At 29.1% G+C, this 18,911-nt stretch overlaps 1 protein-coding gene across 1 annotated transcript in view; it reads right to left on the reverse strand.

Annotated features, from left to right (window-relative positions):
- The window catches only part of LOC142328356 (O-acyltransferase like protein-like), an 82,464-nt gene that overhangs the window by 38,440 nt on the left and 25,113 nt on the right, over positions 1-18,911 (reverse strand). The window contains exons 4-6 of the mRNA XM_075372064.1: positions 11,902-12,059; positions 10,559-10,743; positions 4,435-4,527 (exon numbers count right to left, since the gene is read on the reverse strand). Of these exons, the coding sequence (XP_075228179.1) occupies positions 4,435-4,527; positions 10,559-10,743; positions 11,902-12,059 (436 nt within the window). The remainder of the gene's footprint in view (positions 1-4,434; positions 4,528-10,558; positions 10,744-11,901; positions 12,060-18,911) is intronic.

Below are 18,911 nucleotides of genomic sequence, written 5' to 3' on the forward strand. Positions count from 1 at the left end.
CCAGTATTTTCAGGAAGAGGGTTACTAGATAATTTTTGAGAACACACAGAAAATTACACATAATCATACAACCAACATAGGTTTATATAAGCACTATACAAAACAGAATCATTTGCAAATCACCTCGTAAAAACCCAGGATGCATATAAATATATTTACCACAATATACAAACTGTTTACAAACAGTATAGTTATATGCTAAGTATGAGTGATGTCAAACATACAAAATGAACAAATTTTATACATTAAAACATTTCAAACACCCAATTCCTTAAAAACAACACCTTCTGTAACTTTGTTATAAACATTTTATGTAATGTACTCCAATGTCAGTTAGTAACAGTCCCTTCTCTATCATTTACAAAAAAATAAGTTTCAAAAATTTCAAGACAAGTTACAAATCAGATCATAACTCTATAACTAATAAATAATCTCTCATTAATTTGTGTTTATGTTGTTTAACAAACACTGATTATAACAAAAGTATTTCCCAATTCTTGGTTTTCATTAATTAACTGTTAAAATCTTGGGGGGAAAAACTGTTTGACTTTTATTGTATTGTCTATATATTCATTAATAACTTGAATTTTGCAACAGTCAATATACATAAGAGTTTTTATTAAGTAAACTCAAGAATGCTAGCTTCAGCAACTCAAGTGACAGTATCATAATATACAACACAGTGTGGATGGCAACCACCAATAGCTTTTCTTACCACATTACATTCATGGATGTTCATACTATTTTTACAAAAACACTTTTTTTAATTGACATCCTATTAGCTTCAAAAGTAAGACGTCCAAATTTTGAGAGCATAGATTAACGGAACAAGAAATTTACAATAAATACTAAAACTTCATACTGAATGCTTGTGAAACTCATTTTTTCAAAAGCATTTTACAGTAAAGCATGTAGCACTGGAGCCCATAACTCTGCTGTAACTATATACTTTGGAATATATGATGCATACTGGCTGTATAGACATCCCTCCCATTCAGCCCAAACCATTGCATCTAAATGACCTGATTCACTGGTGCACCTTACATGTTATTCAACACAGATTTACATAATAAAATTTACAAATTCACTTAATTTAACTAAAACAATACAACAGACATAAACAACATAATGAATAATATACTGTTTAACTAAATTAAGTTAACTACTTAGAGCCAAATGCTATTAACAACAATACTACCTGCAATTCCATTGATTAAAAATTAGTTACTTTCTGAAAGAACAATTCTATGTATTTTAAAGCAACCCATTTCTATTTTCTTAAACGATCATTAAAAAGTGAAGAATTTAAACGGGTAAGATTTTTTAGAGCAATTTAGTTACAAAATATCACCTCTATTATACTTCCTCAAAAATTATTGTAAATGTTTTAAACATTTGTGGTCTACAGACAATACATTTCAAAAAGGGAAAATTGAAGGGAAGAGAGAATTCAATGGTTATGACCAAAACATTACTTAATCTTACTAGGTTAAATAGTAATGATATTAAATTTTACATTCAGCAGGAGACTACTTTTCACATAAAACTCACACTATTTCAAATACATTGTGATAAGTTGTACTAACCTTTCCATCTAATTCATATTTGTAATAAAATCGCTAAGCCCATTCAGTAATCATTTCAAATTGTGGAAAATATCAAAAGTTAAAATCTGTCAATAGCTTAAATTAAGCAACTCTTCCCAGACAGATTCGCTAAGTCCATTCAGGAATCATTTCAAATTGTGGAAAATATCAAAAGTTAAAATCTGTCAATAGCTTAAATTAAGCAACTCTTCCCAAACAGATTCTGTGCATATTATTACATAACAAATTATTACTAACAATCTATATATTTGAACGGTGTGCGACTTTTATGTATACACTATTCTTAACAAAGTGCCATTTTAGTGAACAAAGGTTGTTAATTTCTAATCTTGCGGTAAATCGACTATATCATTACTGTCATTAGTTCTATGACCATACTTCTTGCACAAAGTAGAATACAATAATGAAACACAATCAGTTAGCCGACATAATTTACCATATACTAAACGGAAAAAATAAAACAATCTACTAAATCGATATTTCTGGTGTTTATCTAACAGAATGCTTATTCCGTACATAATTAAGTCTTAATTTTCCAACAACAAAAAATGGTAGGTACACAATTTTGTACGTGCGGGAATCTACAATACGAAAAAATCACTTTCGCTATTTAAACGATACTAGCCCAACCCCAAGCATCTTTTCTAACTCGTAAACCGGCACAAAACACAAATAACCGTTCGTTACTTTTGTTTTGAACAAAGCAGCTGTTAGCAGATATCACCAGTTTAACCAACAGATTGTGTCTGCTTCTTTAACTTCATACTTAAAAATTTACGTAGTTATGTTATTTTTTCACTAATTAAAGTGCTGAAAAATATATAATAATTTTAATTTACTTAAATTTTAATAAATATCCTACTTGAACTTTGTGCTTTTGAAAATAATTGTCTGTAATAAGTCATGTTAAATTAGTCTAATAGTTAACTCGTCATCGCAAAATCAGCTGATTTTCGAAATCGAGAGTGCTTAGGTTCGAATTCTTGCAAAGGCAGTTTCTTTTATATGGATTTGAATGCTAGACTGTGTTTTTTGGTGATTGGCATTCAATTAACCACACGTCTCAATTTACCTGTATATTTACAAATACATCTGCAGCTACCTCAGGCGGTGCAAGCCGGTAGCAGATTTGCATTTGCCTATACCCACATACACACCCAGACCCGACAGTAGCTGTAAAACTGTTTTAAGAAATGTATATTTATAAATCGTGTTGAAATTTTCAGCTTAACTATTGTTAATTTTCGTCTGCCTACGATGTTTTAATCATTTTATGGTCACATTTGACAAATCTAACTTTTACCTGCTATTTGTATAACTTACCATATAAACTTTAACGTATATAAATGAATCAAATTAAAAATTAATTTACAAAAACATAAAAATTAATTTTGAACTTTATAGTGAAGTACAACCAATGTTCATACTTAGGCAGAAGTTGAAAATTTCAATAACATATTTTTACAAAATTATGTTTTTTCACATTTTAGTAGCACTGTTTAACAAGGCCAAAGGAAACCCTGCCATTAGGCTTATTACATATTTTAAAATATTCAGCAACCAATAATTAGACTTTTTAATTGTTAAGAAACTGACCATAAAGGTAGTATTCGATACTATGATTGAACCCGTAACATAAAATACTCAGTGGAGATTCTGAATCTATAAATCTCAATTTTTCTTTTTTAAATATTTATTTGAAGTAACTTTGTACTGTTAATATCTACCTAATTATTTATACATTTTTAATATTTACTCATCTAACTGGATAATTTTGTCAATGAAACAAAAATGTTCTACACTTCATAACACATTTTACAATATGCTCAACAAGTTTTGAGAAGAGATTAGGAAATTATAAATAGTGTGATATAAAATGAATGAGGACACAATTAAAGAATGAGATAAGAGCGTAAGGGGTTTTCTTGTAACATGTGGATTTTCAGTTGATCAAATTCTAGTGTTCTGACTGATTAAATGTTAGAATTTTTATATTACTAGACAGAAGAGATAAAATACCTAGTAGAATCATAAAAGGAATCTGAGTAAAGAGCAAACACGACAAACAAAAGATTGACCACATTCTTAATAGGAGCACTACAAATCTTAAAAGAATTTTTTTTATATTTGGGTTAGAACCAAAACGTTTCAAAATGTTAAAAGTGAATGCAACATTTAGCTATTAGCTTTATTTTTCGTTTGAATGGTATGTCTAATAATCTGAAGGGGGAATACATATAATAATTCAACTACATATAAAATTTTACAAATAATAACACAAATAGACTATTGATCTTTAAGATAAAATAAAATATACTACCTACGTACAGCCATTAGTCTTTTAAAGACAAACAGAACCAAAGTTATTTAATATAATATTTTATAAACTCATACCATAATGCTTTCAGTCGCTTTTGAGGCCATCTTCAGTAACTGATGCTACTGTTTCACACTTTGGCATCAATTGATGTTATTGCTGGCAGTTTTCTTGAATAAGAATGTCAGGTGTAAATAATGTGGCTAGAAAGTTAATCACAATCTGATTATATGTATCTTTCTAATTTATGAAAATTGTCCACAAGCTGATACCAAAATGCACCAGCAGCATCAGTCACATTAAATAGACATTAAAAGAATTTAGTAATAATAAAAAAAAGAAAGATTTTTCATGCAAAACTAAACAAGAAGTGTACCTTGAAAATGCTTTCTTCTAAAACGATAACTTCATATTTCCTCTCTTTTTTAAATATTGGCCGTGAAAATTTTAATTAATGAAATTTAAAGTTAGATAAAGTACAATATTTAAAAATTTCATACTTATACAAACCTTTTGAAGATGATCCTGTAGGTGGAATAGTTCTTGGTTTTGTTCTTGTTTCATGTTTCATTATACTGGTAGGATTGCACAGTCGGCCAGGATCTTAAAAAACAAATAAAAACAGTTGTAATTATTCCCTACTTCCCAAATTAAAAATTTCCAGATCTGTTCCAAATAAAAGATCACAGGCGAAGCCTTTATGATTATATTTATTATGAACATTATTAAGATTTATTAAAGTATAAAGTAACAAATATAGAATTAAGTTAAGGAGATATAATTGAGATTTTGTATATTAATTTAATGGAATCTCCAAAAACTTTAATTCTCAACTGATACATCAATAATTCATCTATGTATGACTATAAGGAAATCTTGTCAAAGACATTTAGGGAGGGAAAAATAGATTTAGTTTAAGTAAAAAATTTATGATTTTTCAATGAACATTTTTGTAGTGGGTCCTGCTAATACTACATTATTTAAATGCTTGTTATTTTTGAGAATGATGGCTGTGCTATTTTTGGGATTGACTTATATTTTATATCAGACACCTCAAACTTATAGTTGCCACATCTGCAGACTGAACAATTTAAGTCAAAGTTAAAAGAATTTGATTTTAAATTACATTGATTAAATATGGTTAGTGCACAAAGATAGGATGTATATTATTTACATTTTTACAAATTAGGAGGTCTACACTGAATGTATTATTTTTAGACACATATATCAAAAAATTTCAGGATTCATTTGTAAAAAATTATGTAATTAAAAAAAAGAGAGACTGGTAAGGTAATTTCTCAAAATCCAATAGTACAAAAATGTACATTTTTAGTACTACATATAATAATAATTTTGTTATCACCACTCATCTTGATTCATAGCTATTCATTCTATCTGTGTGGACAGACTGATGTCATTCTCAGGATCTACACATAGGTCTTTGTAAACAGTCATGCTATATTATATTTTATGAAACAAAATAAACCTTCAATAAAATTTTATCAACTCAAAATCACTTATGTGCCATCATTTTACAAAAAGAATTGTCATATACTTACTTTATACATTGTTTTGGATAAAAGAACAACTCAAAATCACTTATGTTCCATCATTTTACAAAAGGAATTGCCATATACTTACTTTATACATTGTTTTGGATATACCATATTTGTCCAAATATAGCTGAAGTTTTTTTCCTATATTTTCTCCCATAAAATGGGGGGTCTACCTATAATCAGGGTTGCCCTATATACAAGGCCAACTTAGATTTGGATTCATCAACCAAGCTTTTAAGTGTTTTTTCATTTATTTCTGTTTCTATATTCATGATGGGGGACTTATTACAGTTTAAACTTATAGTAATACCTACTACAGAAGTTATTATTATTATTATTATTACCTATTATTATTAATAAAAATACCAAATTAGGAATTTCTTATTTTCATAAAGATATTCACTTTTAAAATTAGAATATAGGTAAATTTAAAACTTAGAATTACATTTTCAAACTTTTAAATCGAAAGGATGATTAAATGAGTCTGTGTAACCAGTGAATATTTTCAGTTATCTCATTTCTGCCAAACCATGTTTTTTTAATTATATTTATTTTAATTTTTTCTTCAAATAATAGTTAAACATTAAACAAAATGTGTAATATTATAAAATAGTATAATAAAATACTAATATAATATAAAGTATGTATAACATTATGAAATTATATATAATCAATTTTGAAATTAATTTTTTTAATGGTGATAAAATTTTATTTAGTGGAAAAAAGAAATTTCTACCAAATTTTTTCCTGAAAATTAAATTCAAATATGGGGGGGAGGGGTCAATGAATTCTCAAGGAAATACGGTGCCTCAGTTAAATATAGTATGTAAAATTTAAAAATCACAATGCAATCTCATGTTTCCAAATCACTCTACAATGATTTGGATAAAACAGAATAAGATGTAAGTGAGCTAGAAGAACACCAATACAATAATATAAAAAAATCTGATGTGGACACCACTGAATTCCTTGTACGCCTATTAAACTATATATACACATTTTTAAAAGAACATAAAATGTTATTTCACTAATACCTTCTGATTTTTTTCATATTTTTTTCTTTATTGTTATTATTGAATTATTATTTATTTTATTTTTTTTTTACAATCAGAGGTTAACAATTATTAATAAATCAATATATTTAAATTAAAAAAAGGAAAATAAAAAAAGGAAGAAAATGTTGCAAACCAGAAAAAATAAACGAAAAAATGTTGCAAACAAATTAAGAATAAAAAGATTACGAGAAGATGATAAATATAAAGAGGAAGAAAACGTTAAGACCATGGAAAGAATAAAAAGATTAAGAGAGGATGGTGAATATAAAGAGAGAAAATTTGAAAACTAGACAACACGTACACAAATTAAGATCAGAAGAATAACATCAAAACAAAGATCGATTAAATGATTGGCAACAAAAAACAAATAAACAAGATGATCAACTCCAACTTAGGGAGAATATTGTCCGATAATATCAGAGGAGTAATGAAGTAAAAGATAATAATTTTTTGCAATTTATCAAAGATCGAACATATATGCCGCAGTGTATATGTTGTTCTTGTGAGGGTCTATTTTTCAGTCACTCTGTAGTTAACTTTAATGTAAATAAAATTAAATAGAAATTCTAGAATAATTAAATAAAATTAAACAGAAATTAAACTACAAAATCCAAAAATAATACGATTCTAAATTATAATTTTAAATAATCAGATTTTTCACAAAATCTATTGCATATACACGTATGTACTAATGCCTATTAAATTACACATACACATTTTTAAAATTATATAAAATTTTATTTCAGTAATTTCTTCTGATTTTTTTTATTGTTTTTTATTGATTAATTACTTATTGTAAATTTTTTTATAGTCATGGGTTAATAATTATTAATAAATAAATATATTTAAATTAAAAAAAGTTAAAAAAATAAGAGAAAATGAAGTCTGATTTGAACGGATGTGCCTTCCTTTGTAAGATCCAAATATTTCATTACGTTTTATTTGGCTATAACTCTGGAACCAATGAAAACAGTACTACTTATGATGTATCGTTGAAAATTTTTCAATGAGGGCTTATTACTACAGTTAAGAAAAAGTCCAAAATCCAAAGGGCTTTTTGGATTTTGGGCTTTTTGGACACTTTTGATTCAGTCGATTACAATTAAAAAGGGAGGTGCACAACTAGATGTTACAACAGTCCTAAATCCAAAATTTCAACATATTACTACGGCTAATCGTTTTTGAGTTATACGAGATATGTACATACATACGTACCTACTGATGTCATGCTGAAACTAGTCAAAATGGATTCAGGGATGGTCAAAATAGATATTTCCGTTGAAATCTGAAAACCGAAATTTTTTGCGATCACAATACTTCCTTTACTTTGTACAAGGAAGTAAAAATCATGGTAATATGAAAAGCAATTTTAGCCATCAAATTAATTTTAACTTTATCCCTTTCTTTTAATCTACAGAAGAAATAATTTAAAAACTAAAAGATAAATTAGAGAGCAGAATAGAAGTTCACGTCAAAAAATTAAAATGTTAAGATTCGCTGATAATAATGTTATTTTACTAAAATTAAAAATGAATTGTAAGAAGTGAACAGTATGAATTCTTTACTGAAGAGAAAATTCAATTTAAAAGTAAATAAGAGCAAACCAACGATACTAAAATGGTTTAAAAAGGAAGATAATGATAAGTTAAGAAGAACAAAATATACCAGAAGTTACATTATTTGGTAATTTAAATAATAAAACTACAAACCTTTGTAGTTTTATTATTTAAATTACATTTTATTTAGTCAAAGCATGATGATATCAAAAGCAGACATGCCAAGACAGATCAAGCAAGAGACCTTTAACGCAGAAAAGAAATTTGCTTTTGTCAAATATAAAACGGTACAAGAATAGAGACAAGAAAAGAGTAGAAAAAGGAGAAGCTTGTAAAAATAGAGGGCTATGTATTAAGGAATCCAGGATTCTAGAAAGAAGTGCAGAGGTAGTCCAGTGTTTGATGGTTTTTTGCTCAGAATTCTTTCGAACAAATCCGACAATGTGAAATTAGGACAGAAATTAGGGAATAACTCAAGGAACAAAAGTTATATAGTTCCGATGTGTGTTTTTACTCTGGGAGAGAATGCCACCCCTTCTTGGGTGTGGAAATTATTATATTCAAAATAACTGCTGAAATTGATGGAGGAATAAATTCTAAGCAAAAAATATTCTATAAAAATTTTTTGTAGACTCAATACTTTTTGAGTTATTTGTGACTGAAAAAGTTGATTTTTCATCCAACTCTTGAACAAGTTTTCACGAATAACTCAAAAACCATACGTTTTATCGATAAAATTATTATTAGCAAAATGCACATCAAAAATTGTTTCAGAATATGGAACAATGTTTATTCTACACCTTTAAATGACTTTGAGCTACAAAACACTTACATCTATAATTTTAACAATTTTTTTCCTAAGGGGTGGTTATTAAGGGTTGAAACATTGCAATAAATCATACTATAAGCAGTAAAGGGATTTTAATTAATTATAAATGCACCACTAAAACATTTCAAACTGTTGAAAACTAATTTTTTTTTAATTTCATCATAAGGGGTGGTTTTAAGGGTTGAAATGTAGTAAAACATCATAAATTATATTCCACAACATAAAAAAGTGTTTATTCTACACATCTAAATATGATTTCAATCTATAGTTTTTGAATTTTTTTTAACGAGGATAGTTTTCATCCCCAAAAAACAAAAAGCACATATCAGGAACATATAACTTTTGAATCAGAGGGTTAGAAAGCTTAATTACAAATTTTCATGAAAATCGATGTTGTCTAAAAGAATTCTGAGGTAATACTCTATTTTTATAGTCAAACATTGGATTAAGGTGAAAACAGTAAAGGAGGAAAAGAATATTATAGTGTACAATACAGTTATTTGGGGTTGTAAATGTAAAAAATATATTGAGGCTAACAGACTGAGTCAAAATGGAAAGTAATAGAGATGTTCATCAACTAGTCAAAACAACTGAAAGAAAAAAATTGCATTCTTGATCTATGAATTCCCTTAAAAAGCTTTTATTCCATGTATACTGCCAATGTTAGTATGCTTATATAAAGTGAATGCCTCACCAACATCAATAACACAATAGTTTTAATTGAAATAATAATATCCATGGGATTATTGAACAAAAACAAAATTAGAAAACAAAATAAACATTTTATATAAAATCATTCATTCAGAATTTATTGCATTTAAAAAAATAATGTTTAGTCACATAAAGCTGCATAATGTCAATTTTTTTTTTAATTAAAGTCTACCATACTGTAAATCTAATAGAAAGGTTACACACTCATTACAAAATGGCACAACCATCTACGAGGTGAGTGCGTGCATGTCCTTCAACTTCTGGGATTTATCTAAAACTATTTATTCTAGCATCAAAATAGTTAAGATGATGTTAACATTCCAGAAAAAACTACTTTTTAAAATCTTATTCATTTGAGATGTCAGGTAGAAATGAATAGAATAATGGTCATTAATCACTGTACCAACTATCAGAGGAAAACTCTCTTTTTTATGTTCAACTTACCACCCTTTGTCAATTGAGAGTTTCTTACACATCTCATAACATTAAGGATATGAATCTCAGTTTACCTCAGCTGTAACGTTTTTGCAGTACAAGAATATAGTACACATAGACAGTTCTTTACAACATTCATTGATTGTGAATAAAAAGTCAATCCAGGTATGGTTTTCCTACCAGAATAAAGTAAATTTCCGTATAAGTAAATAAAAGATTGAATCTGAATTAAAAACTATCTACTGTTGCTGAATTTATTTTACATGCTGAACTACAAAGATGAGTTCTTTAGAATAAGCAGCTGTTCTTACTAAATTAATTACAGTTTTCAAAACCAACCCTACAAATATATAGTCTATAACATATAGTCATCATCATCTTAACGCTTGAAAAGAGGTAATGTTATAAATAATTAAATTTTTGTAACATTAATTTTTTGTATAACAGAGTACAGATTTTTATTTTCAAATTGAAATCTAATGAAATACATACCATGATTTACTGTCATGCTGACATCAGGTAACTGAGTCTGAAATTTAACATGTTGCACCACATCATTATTATTATTGTTACACGCAGCTAAAGCAGCCTTTTCACAAGCAACAGCTGGTCTCAAAATTGTCAAATCATACCAAGTTCCCAATACCATTAATAACGTTATTATACAAGTTATTGTCCTAAAGAAAAAAAAAATTAATGTATTTTTATTGACATTAAAAGTAAAGTTTTTTTATAATTACATATGTATTATTATTATTAATGATTTGATAACAGCAAAACTCTATAGATATGCTGTAGTTCTGCATATCTTTTACTTACAATGCATCTATTACTTCTGAATTAGTTGATGGTTCCAACAACAAACTACAGTTGAATTGTTACATCAGCGTGAAAAAATGTGGTGCATGCTTAGATGTTCATTTTTAATTTATCCTAAAGAAAAACTGTTATATGACATTGAAAGTACTGTAAAATACATAAAACACACTCAGCTTTAATGAAAGACTTAAAATACAACTCGTACTTAATACAAAAAAAAAACATAATTCAATCTTTGTTTTAATACTGCTTTCTCCTAACTCACCCCTTCCTTATATTTTCATAATTTAAAAGCTGGATAGAAATAAGTGACTGTTACGTGTGATTACTCAGATCACAAGTTGAAATTAATTCAGTTTTAATTAATCAGTTGTAATTAATTGAAAACATTCATTATTTTACAAACTTTTTTTTAGACAACAATCCTTACAAAATGTAGCACATAATTTGCCTGTGCAAAAATAACACCCATTCTTGTTTTCAGAATTTTTTGCCATTTTGTAATCCAGGATAATTATTTCACAAACTTATTATATGTGTTAGATCAAAAAATTAAATTTTTTGGTAGGGGTTACATCTTCGTTCTCTTTAATGATGATAGATGAGCCAGATACATTATAAGAAGAATTCTTTTAATGCCATATCCACAACCAGCACCCATTCAAACCTGAGAAGTGCACTGGGCAAAAAATAATAAAGCCTTCTTAAATTGCAGTTCTTACCATTGACAGCAACCATTACTCCATCATAATTTTTAATAGCAAAAAATGCATTCCATCTTCTTATTTTATTATAATTACCAGCATATTTAAATAAAGTAACAATTACTATACAACTGGTAACAGATAATTTTTATTAATTTGAATCCCTCTCTGAGCAAATTTTAGGATGGTAACATTATTCATTTTTTTCCAATTTTATTCAAGCCTTACTTTAGTTTGAAATCATTTAAAAATAAATATATGCTCAAATATTAGTAGAATAATTAATTAATAACAAAATAATATGTTACTTACACAATAATGGTGAACTTAGTATCATGCCAGAAAGAATACTGTCCAGAGATACATCTTAAACTATTTGTCTTCAAATTTGGCACACTATCAATTAAAAACTGAACATCATCTAATGTACATGATTCTGGAAGACAAAGACCAAGTTGGACAAAACTACTCTGAAAAAGTACAGTAAAATTATTATTATTCTAAAAGCAATTGATATCAAGAACTGGTTTTCTCCATTTCACGATCAACAACTTAAATCAAGCACGTATACATTCGATATGCAGACTGAGTAAGATTAATTACAGTGAAATCAGAGTTACCACATAAGACTGCCATTTTAAGTTTGTTCATTTGATAAAATAATTCATATTCATTGAAAATACTTGTTCTCCATTTAAATCAAACCTCATTATATGTCATTTGTTTTCAATTAAATGTAAACTATTTGTGTCTTCAGAGTAATTCAAGGATGGATTAGAATTCATTGGGTACATGAATATGTTCTGTATTTGGAAGGAATTTTATTTTATAAAAATGAATTGTTAGTCAGTGAACACATCAAGAGACAACTTAAATATATTGGTTGGAAGAGTCTAACAGACATTTTTTCTAATAGGTTAAATCTGAAAATGGCCATTTGATCAACGAATTCCAAATATTTTTGTTCTGTGAGCTGATGGCTGAACCAGTATGAAATTTTAAACATTGAGTGATTCTTAAAAGAACCACTCTAGCTTGCGATAAAGTGTCTGGAGTTGTAAACCTGACTGGGGTGGTTGTCTGTGGTAATGTGGCTAAGCTCCTTTGCCTTCTGGTTCTTTTTCTTCTTCCAAGGATGTCTGCTGAATTGCTTAGTCTCTCTATTGACAACATTTTGGTCTTACCATGCAGGCATGCTCTTTATATAGTACTGGACAGAACATATGAGAGATTCACAATTGATTGGATAGGTTCGTGAAATTGGTTCGAATATTGATCATTCTGTCTGGTTGCCATGGCACAATCCCTATATCACTTATATATATATATATATCAAATACTCCAACTGGCTGCTTCTTACCAAAATGATAGCGTAGAAAAATGATTTGTCCAAGTTGAAAAATTATTCATTTTAGATTACTCCCAGGGATTTATATTCCTTATTCATGAATGATAAAATTATAATTTTTACTTTCAAAATGTGTATGCGCATGCGCGTGCACACACACACACACAAAACACACTCACACATACACACACAATTTTTTAAAAATTATACTGATAGAACAAGCTGCAAGCTCAACTACAGCTGGCAGATGGTGTCCAATCCCAAGGCTATCCATTCCTGAAAGTAGCGTTGCTGATTGAATCCTATTGAATAAATACAACATTTAATTAGCGTGTTCAAATCCAGTTAAAAGTAATAATATATTTAACTGAAATTGTACTGGCATCACAGAACATAGTAAGTATTACATGTCATTTGTGGATTCATTATGTAACCAGATCAGTATAACGGACCTTAGTAACGGATCCCTACCAATTAGAAGAAAGTAGTAGAAAATAATAATAAACAGAATTCAGAAGGGATACTTTTTCTAATGCTAACAGGTCCGTTTAACAGCCATTCTCTGTAATACTGCCCGCAGCACACCCTCAGCAGATGTTGTTCAATGAAAAGAATTACCGAACCAGGGTAGAAATTTATGGGAAAATGTAAAAACTCTGATGGTGACTCTCAAGCTTCAACTTGGGTCTGGTTCTGCAGATCAAAAGATACGAGTATAAATATTTGAGGCCTAGCGAGTTAAAATCAAATCAGAAGCTAGTATTAAGCGGCTTGGTGAAGAAGCGCGTATCTAGTGCATATAAGTTCGAAACGATTGAAGTGACGCCATAAGTATTCCAATCTGGATAGTGGATGAATGCAGGAAGCTGTTCATTGAGTTACTGATAGACAGTTACTGAAAGGGATCTTTCAGAAAGGAAGACTAAGGCTACTCTGTAATGAACCTTTCAGATACTATCAGAATGTGAGGTGTTTCTGGACTAAGTGTGAAGAAGTGTTTGTCTCACTGGCTTTTGAGCAGTTTTCAATTGTTGGCCTAAAAGAAACCTGGTTGTCAGACCAGTATGTGGATGCCGATTTCTTTCCTGATAGCTATACCATTTTTATGTTGGCTCGGCGACTCATGGTGATGGTTCTGTTATTGCTGTTGACAATAGAATTAGTTGCCTTCGTAGATATGACTTGGTGCTTTTGAATGAGGTGGAATGGATTGAGGTGCCATGTCCTGGTGAAAGGAGTCTTCTTATCTCTGTATTGTATTTTTCCTCCAATTTTGTCACACTACATTTTTGAGAACTAATTTAAATTGTTGTTGGATATTCTTGATACCTAAATTATGAGTTATAATGGGTAATCCAAATTCTGCAGGTGTTTCTTGGAGATACAGATCCTTTTGCTCATATGTAAATTATTATTCTAAACTGAAAGCTAGATTTATCTTTAAGTTTGTTGATTTGGCCAATTTGAATATTGTATGCAATGAAAGTTAATAATTTTTAGATAATCATTCTGCATTTGACTCAGCTCTTACAAATTGTGCCCTGGACTTGGATTTTGATGCGTTTTCTTTGGTTCAGCCAGACCTCTATCATGCACCATTTACTGTCTGTATAAAGAGTTTTTTATATTTAAGGTCGAATACTTCGAGAACCAAAAGAAATTTCTCAAAGGGAAATTACCTTCAACTTTTTTATGTGGTCTCTGGTGCACCATGGTATGATATTCGGTTGAATACTGATACTGATACCACTGTCACTAGAATTCAAGATGTTATTTCACTAACACCTGGAAAACAGCTTTAGCGACTCCAGTTCCTGAACCTGGTACTCCTCTGATACAGAATCATCATCCAATATCTGTACTTCCCATTTTGTCTAAGATTCTGGAACAAATTAGTTTTTTATAAGATTTGTGGTCATGTGGACAAGATTATATCACCAAATCAACATGGATTTCAGCGTGGTCGCTCCATCAATTCTAACTGTGTGCATTTTTATTAACTACTGGGCCCATCGTTCAACATTGAAGGCAGGTCGACATTATCTATTTTGACCTGCAAAAGGCCTTTGACAAGGAACCACATCATCTACTGCTACATAAATTGTTAGATTTTGACTTTAACATGAGTTACATTTGTTGGTTTGACTCCTATCTGCGTGACAGAATGTTTAGGGTCTGTTATGGTGATTCTATCTCACAACTTTGTTTTATGTGTTTGGGAGTTCCTCAGGTTCGAACGTTGGCCCTCTTTTATTCCTATTATTTGTTAATGACATTTCTCATGTGGTTGACTGTAATTTTCTACTATATGCAGATGACTTAAATAAAACTGTATGGTGTTATTAGGAGTCATGCTGATCATTTAAAGTTTCAGGACAATATCTGCAAGATCTATTCTTGGGCCCAGACCAACTTGATGCCTCTTAATATTGACAAGAGAAGAGTCTTGTCATTCTGATGACGTACAGTCTCTTCATATTTCCAATACATCATTAATGGAGTTCCAGTTGCGATGAGAGTTGAGAAATTAAGGATCTTGGTGTACTGTTTGACCAAAAACTTTCTATGGTCAGGCATGTTGAGGAGATAGTCAGCAAGGCAAGACAGAATCTTGGTCTCGTTCAATGGTTGGTGAGGAATTTTAGAGATGTATTCACCTTCTCACTCTGTATAGGTCGTTGGTACATTGTCATCTGGAGTACCTTATGGTGTGGAACTGGGACAGGGATTTTACATCTGCAATGATCGAGGATGTCCAAGGGAAATTTATATCATGGCTCCTGCACAAATTCCATTTTCCTGTCGATTTTACATCAAATGCAGTTCAGAAACAACTTGGCCTTCCTTGCTTAAGTAACAGAAGGAAATTTTTTGACTTGTTACACTTCCATCATTTGTTGCATAGTCAGTTTGATAACTGCTCTGGCTTGGCACTACACGTCCCTTGTATGAGAATAAGAGATTTCAAACCTTTTAAGACTGAATGGAAATCTGATTTGTCTCCGAATGCAAAGTGTATGGATGTTACTAATGACTATGATGAGAGGATTGACTTTATGTCAAATGGAAGATTATTCATTAAAAGCCTTAAGGAACTATTTGAATGATATGACATTTGTATTGATTTGTACTGTTTTGTGCTGAGGTTGCATGAGGGGTGGTGGAGGTGCAACATAAAAGTTAACAAAATTCTTAAGATTATTACTTAATAATCATCAAAATTATAACTCTAGTTGTTGTTTAATTTTTGTGGGTTTGTAATTATTTAATCATAATAACTGTGATATTACATCATAATTTGTAATTATTGTTATTTTTAATGTGTATTGTTACTGAAATTTTGTTCTGGGTTTTGTATATTTGAATTATGTGTTTTTGAATTTTAAAAATGTAAATTGTTAACTATGTAACTGTTGTAAATTGAGTTATGTAAATAAAATAATAATTATTATTATTACTTACTTATGTATATGTAAACTTGTTATTGATTTGTATATGTTAACGTTATATGAACATTATTAATTTTTTGTGTGCAATGTACAATTACAAAGGCTCAAGTGGCTGTTCTGTTGTACTAAATAAATAGAATAAATAAATTAATTTAACACAGTTCGTACAATCCAACATGTCTCCAGAATTGCTGATCATTGGGCTTTTGGAATTATGAGTTTAGGATCCAGGCCAACCCTTTCTATGCACTTCTTCAAATCTATTTTTAAACTGATATTATGAAATTGAAGTCTAAAAAACATTTGTTAAATCATACATTTTATTTGGTATGTCATAAAAATCAAGTTTTCTGTAAAGTTCACATTTATTTTTCATAAAGAGAATATTTCTTTCATACAATTCACAAACACACAAGTAATATAAATCAATTATGCTTGATAAAAAATCAGTTAGAAAAATATATAAAAATATTTTAGTTTTATTTTGACTGTTATGCCAAGCGTACATGTACATAACTACACATCATATAATTCTCATTCAGTTGAGCATCATATTTTCATTAGTCTAAGCTCCCTTGTATATTAAAGTAAACTTCTGAATTCCTTGCAACATTTTCTTTAAAATTCTGTAATATTTTGGTCTTGTGCTTCTACTATGGTTTTAATCAACCCTTCACGTCTCATATATGTTCCATACTGTTAATCTTTCTATTCTGATTTGTTGTGATTAAGCTTCTATTTTTGTTCACTCTCTCCATCACCTAATTTTTCACTCTTTTCATTTAGCTTTTTCCATTTACCCCTTTGTCCATGCTTCAAGTGCCTCCAACCAATTTAATAAAATAAAAAATCCCAATACCAATTACCTAGGAAAATAAAAGGTAAAATTCTATTTTAGCTGTTTCTATTTTAAAGTTGATTTAATCAAGAATTTTTTTGTAAGTTTTTAATTTTGAAATTTTAAATTAACGTGTATAAGCTTTCTTTACATAATTTATTTATTTATTTATTTATTTTTTGGATTAATAGGTTTCAGCAATTGAAGTTCATTGCAGATTGAAACTTATTGGTTTATTATAATAATTTTTTTGTTTTGTTTATTTGTACCTTTGTTATATTATTTAATGAGTTTTTTGTTTTTTATTTCTTTCTTTTTCTCTTTTTTTTAGTGACCATGATTTACACCCACAAATAGACTCCAAATATATTATCACTTTACAAGACTCTTCTCCAAAGTCTAAGCTCTTCTTATTACATAATAATATATATTTTTGTATTAAATGTTTCCTCAACCATTATTACTCTGGTTTTTATTCATTTCCATTTTTGTAATAACATTTTGCAGTATTTAATGTGATTTAAAGTAATGGAATTATTAAAAAGCCAAAAAGGAGATTGAAAATACAGAAGATTAACGGTACATAAAACTTAGTATCTATACTGTTTTACTTGTTCAATTTTGTATTCTTTTATATATCATTAAGGTCTATGTGATTATACAGACATTATGATCATATAGGTTATGATTTCATAACTTCATTACTTTTGTTTTATTAATATTAATTTTTATATCACAATCTGTCAAATTTGCTTTCTAATTTTGAAACAATCTGTTAAACGTTGGGTACTTCCTCTTGTAAGAACACCTTTCAATGTTAACACCTTTCAATATGTAAACTTTATACAGTTTATTTTTTCTCTGAGCTGATCCCTTTATACTCTTCTTTAGAGTATTTTTTATAATATCTTTCAGAAAGATGTTAAACATGGTTAAGTGTAGGCAGTACTTTGCTTTGCCTTATCCTCCAAAAAAGAAACACAAGGTTCCTAACCATTCTTCTGATTTGGATGCAGCTATTTAATTAATCTTCTACATTACCAATCTAGTCTTGGTTTTTTAATATCTCCATTTGAAATGATTGAATGCTTTTTTATATCTACAAATTATTTACTTATTTCTTTATCTTCCTATGTTTACCTCTGACTAATAGTTCTTATTAGAACAATTGCATCATTTGTATCTTTACCTTACTGGATTCATATTGTTCTTCTGTAACTTTAAAATTAATTTTCTGTTCAGATTTACAAAATAAATTTTTGCTTAATGGCAAACTGAATAATTGTCCTACTATTTTGACGTTTTACTGGAACATGCTTTTTGGAGATTATGAATATGCTTGTTTTAAGAAAATCTTCTGTACATAATCATCTTGTAATTCTTATACTGGTATGACAGCTTTCCAGTTAATAAATTGTAACTTTTCTGTTGTAAACAAGATTTATAACAAAATAGGGACTTTTATCTGTTTCTTCTACCTTCACTTATTCAATTTCCTGGATTGGATGACAATCTTCATTCTATCCCTTGTCAATGCTCTTTCCAATTCTACATCTCAACTTGTAACATTCATCTTAACTTTATTCAGTCTCCTTTTCCTTGGTCTACATTTTTCTCTGTTCCCAACTCTTTATCAATTTTATATCATCAGCTTTCTTTCATTCCCTCCACATACCCAAACCTACAT

This window comes from Lycorma delicatula, chromosome 7 (assembly GCF_047948215.1).
Source record: "Lycorma delicatula isolate Av1 chromosome 7, ASM4794821v1, whole genome shotgun sequence".
Classification (NCBI taxonomy): Eukaryota; Metazoa; Arthropoda; class Insecta; order Hemiptera; family Fulgoridae; genus Lycorma; species Lycorma delicatula.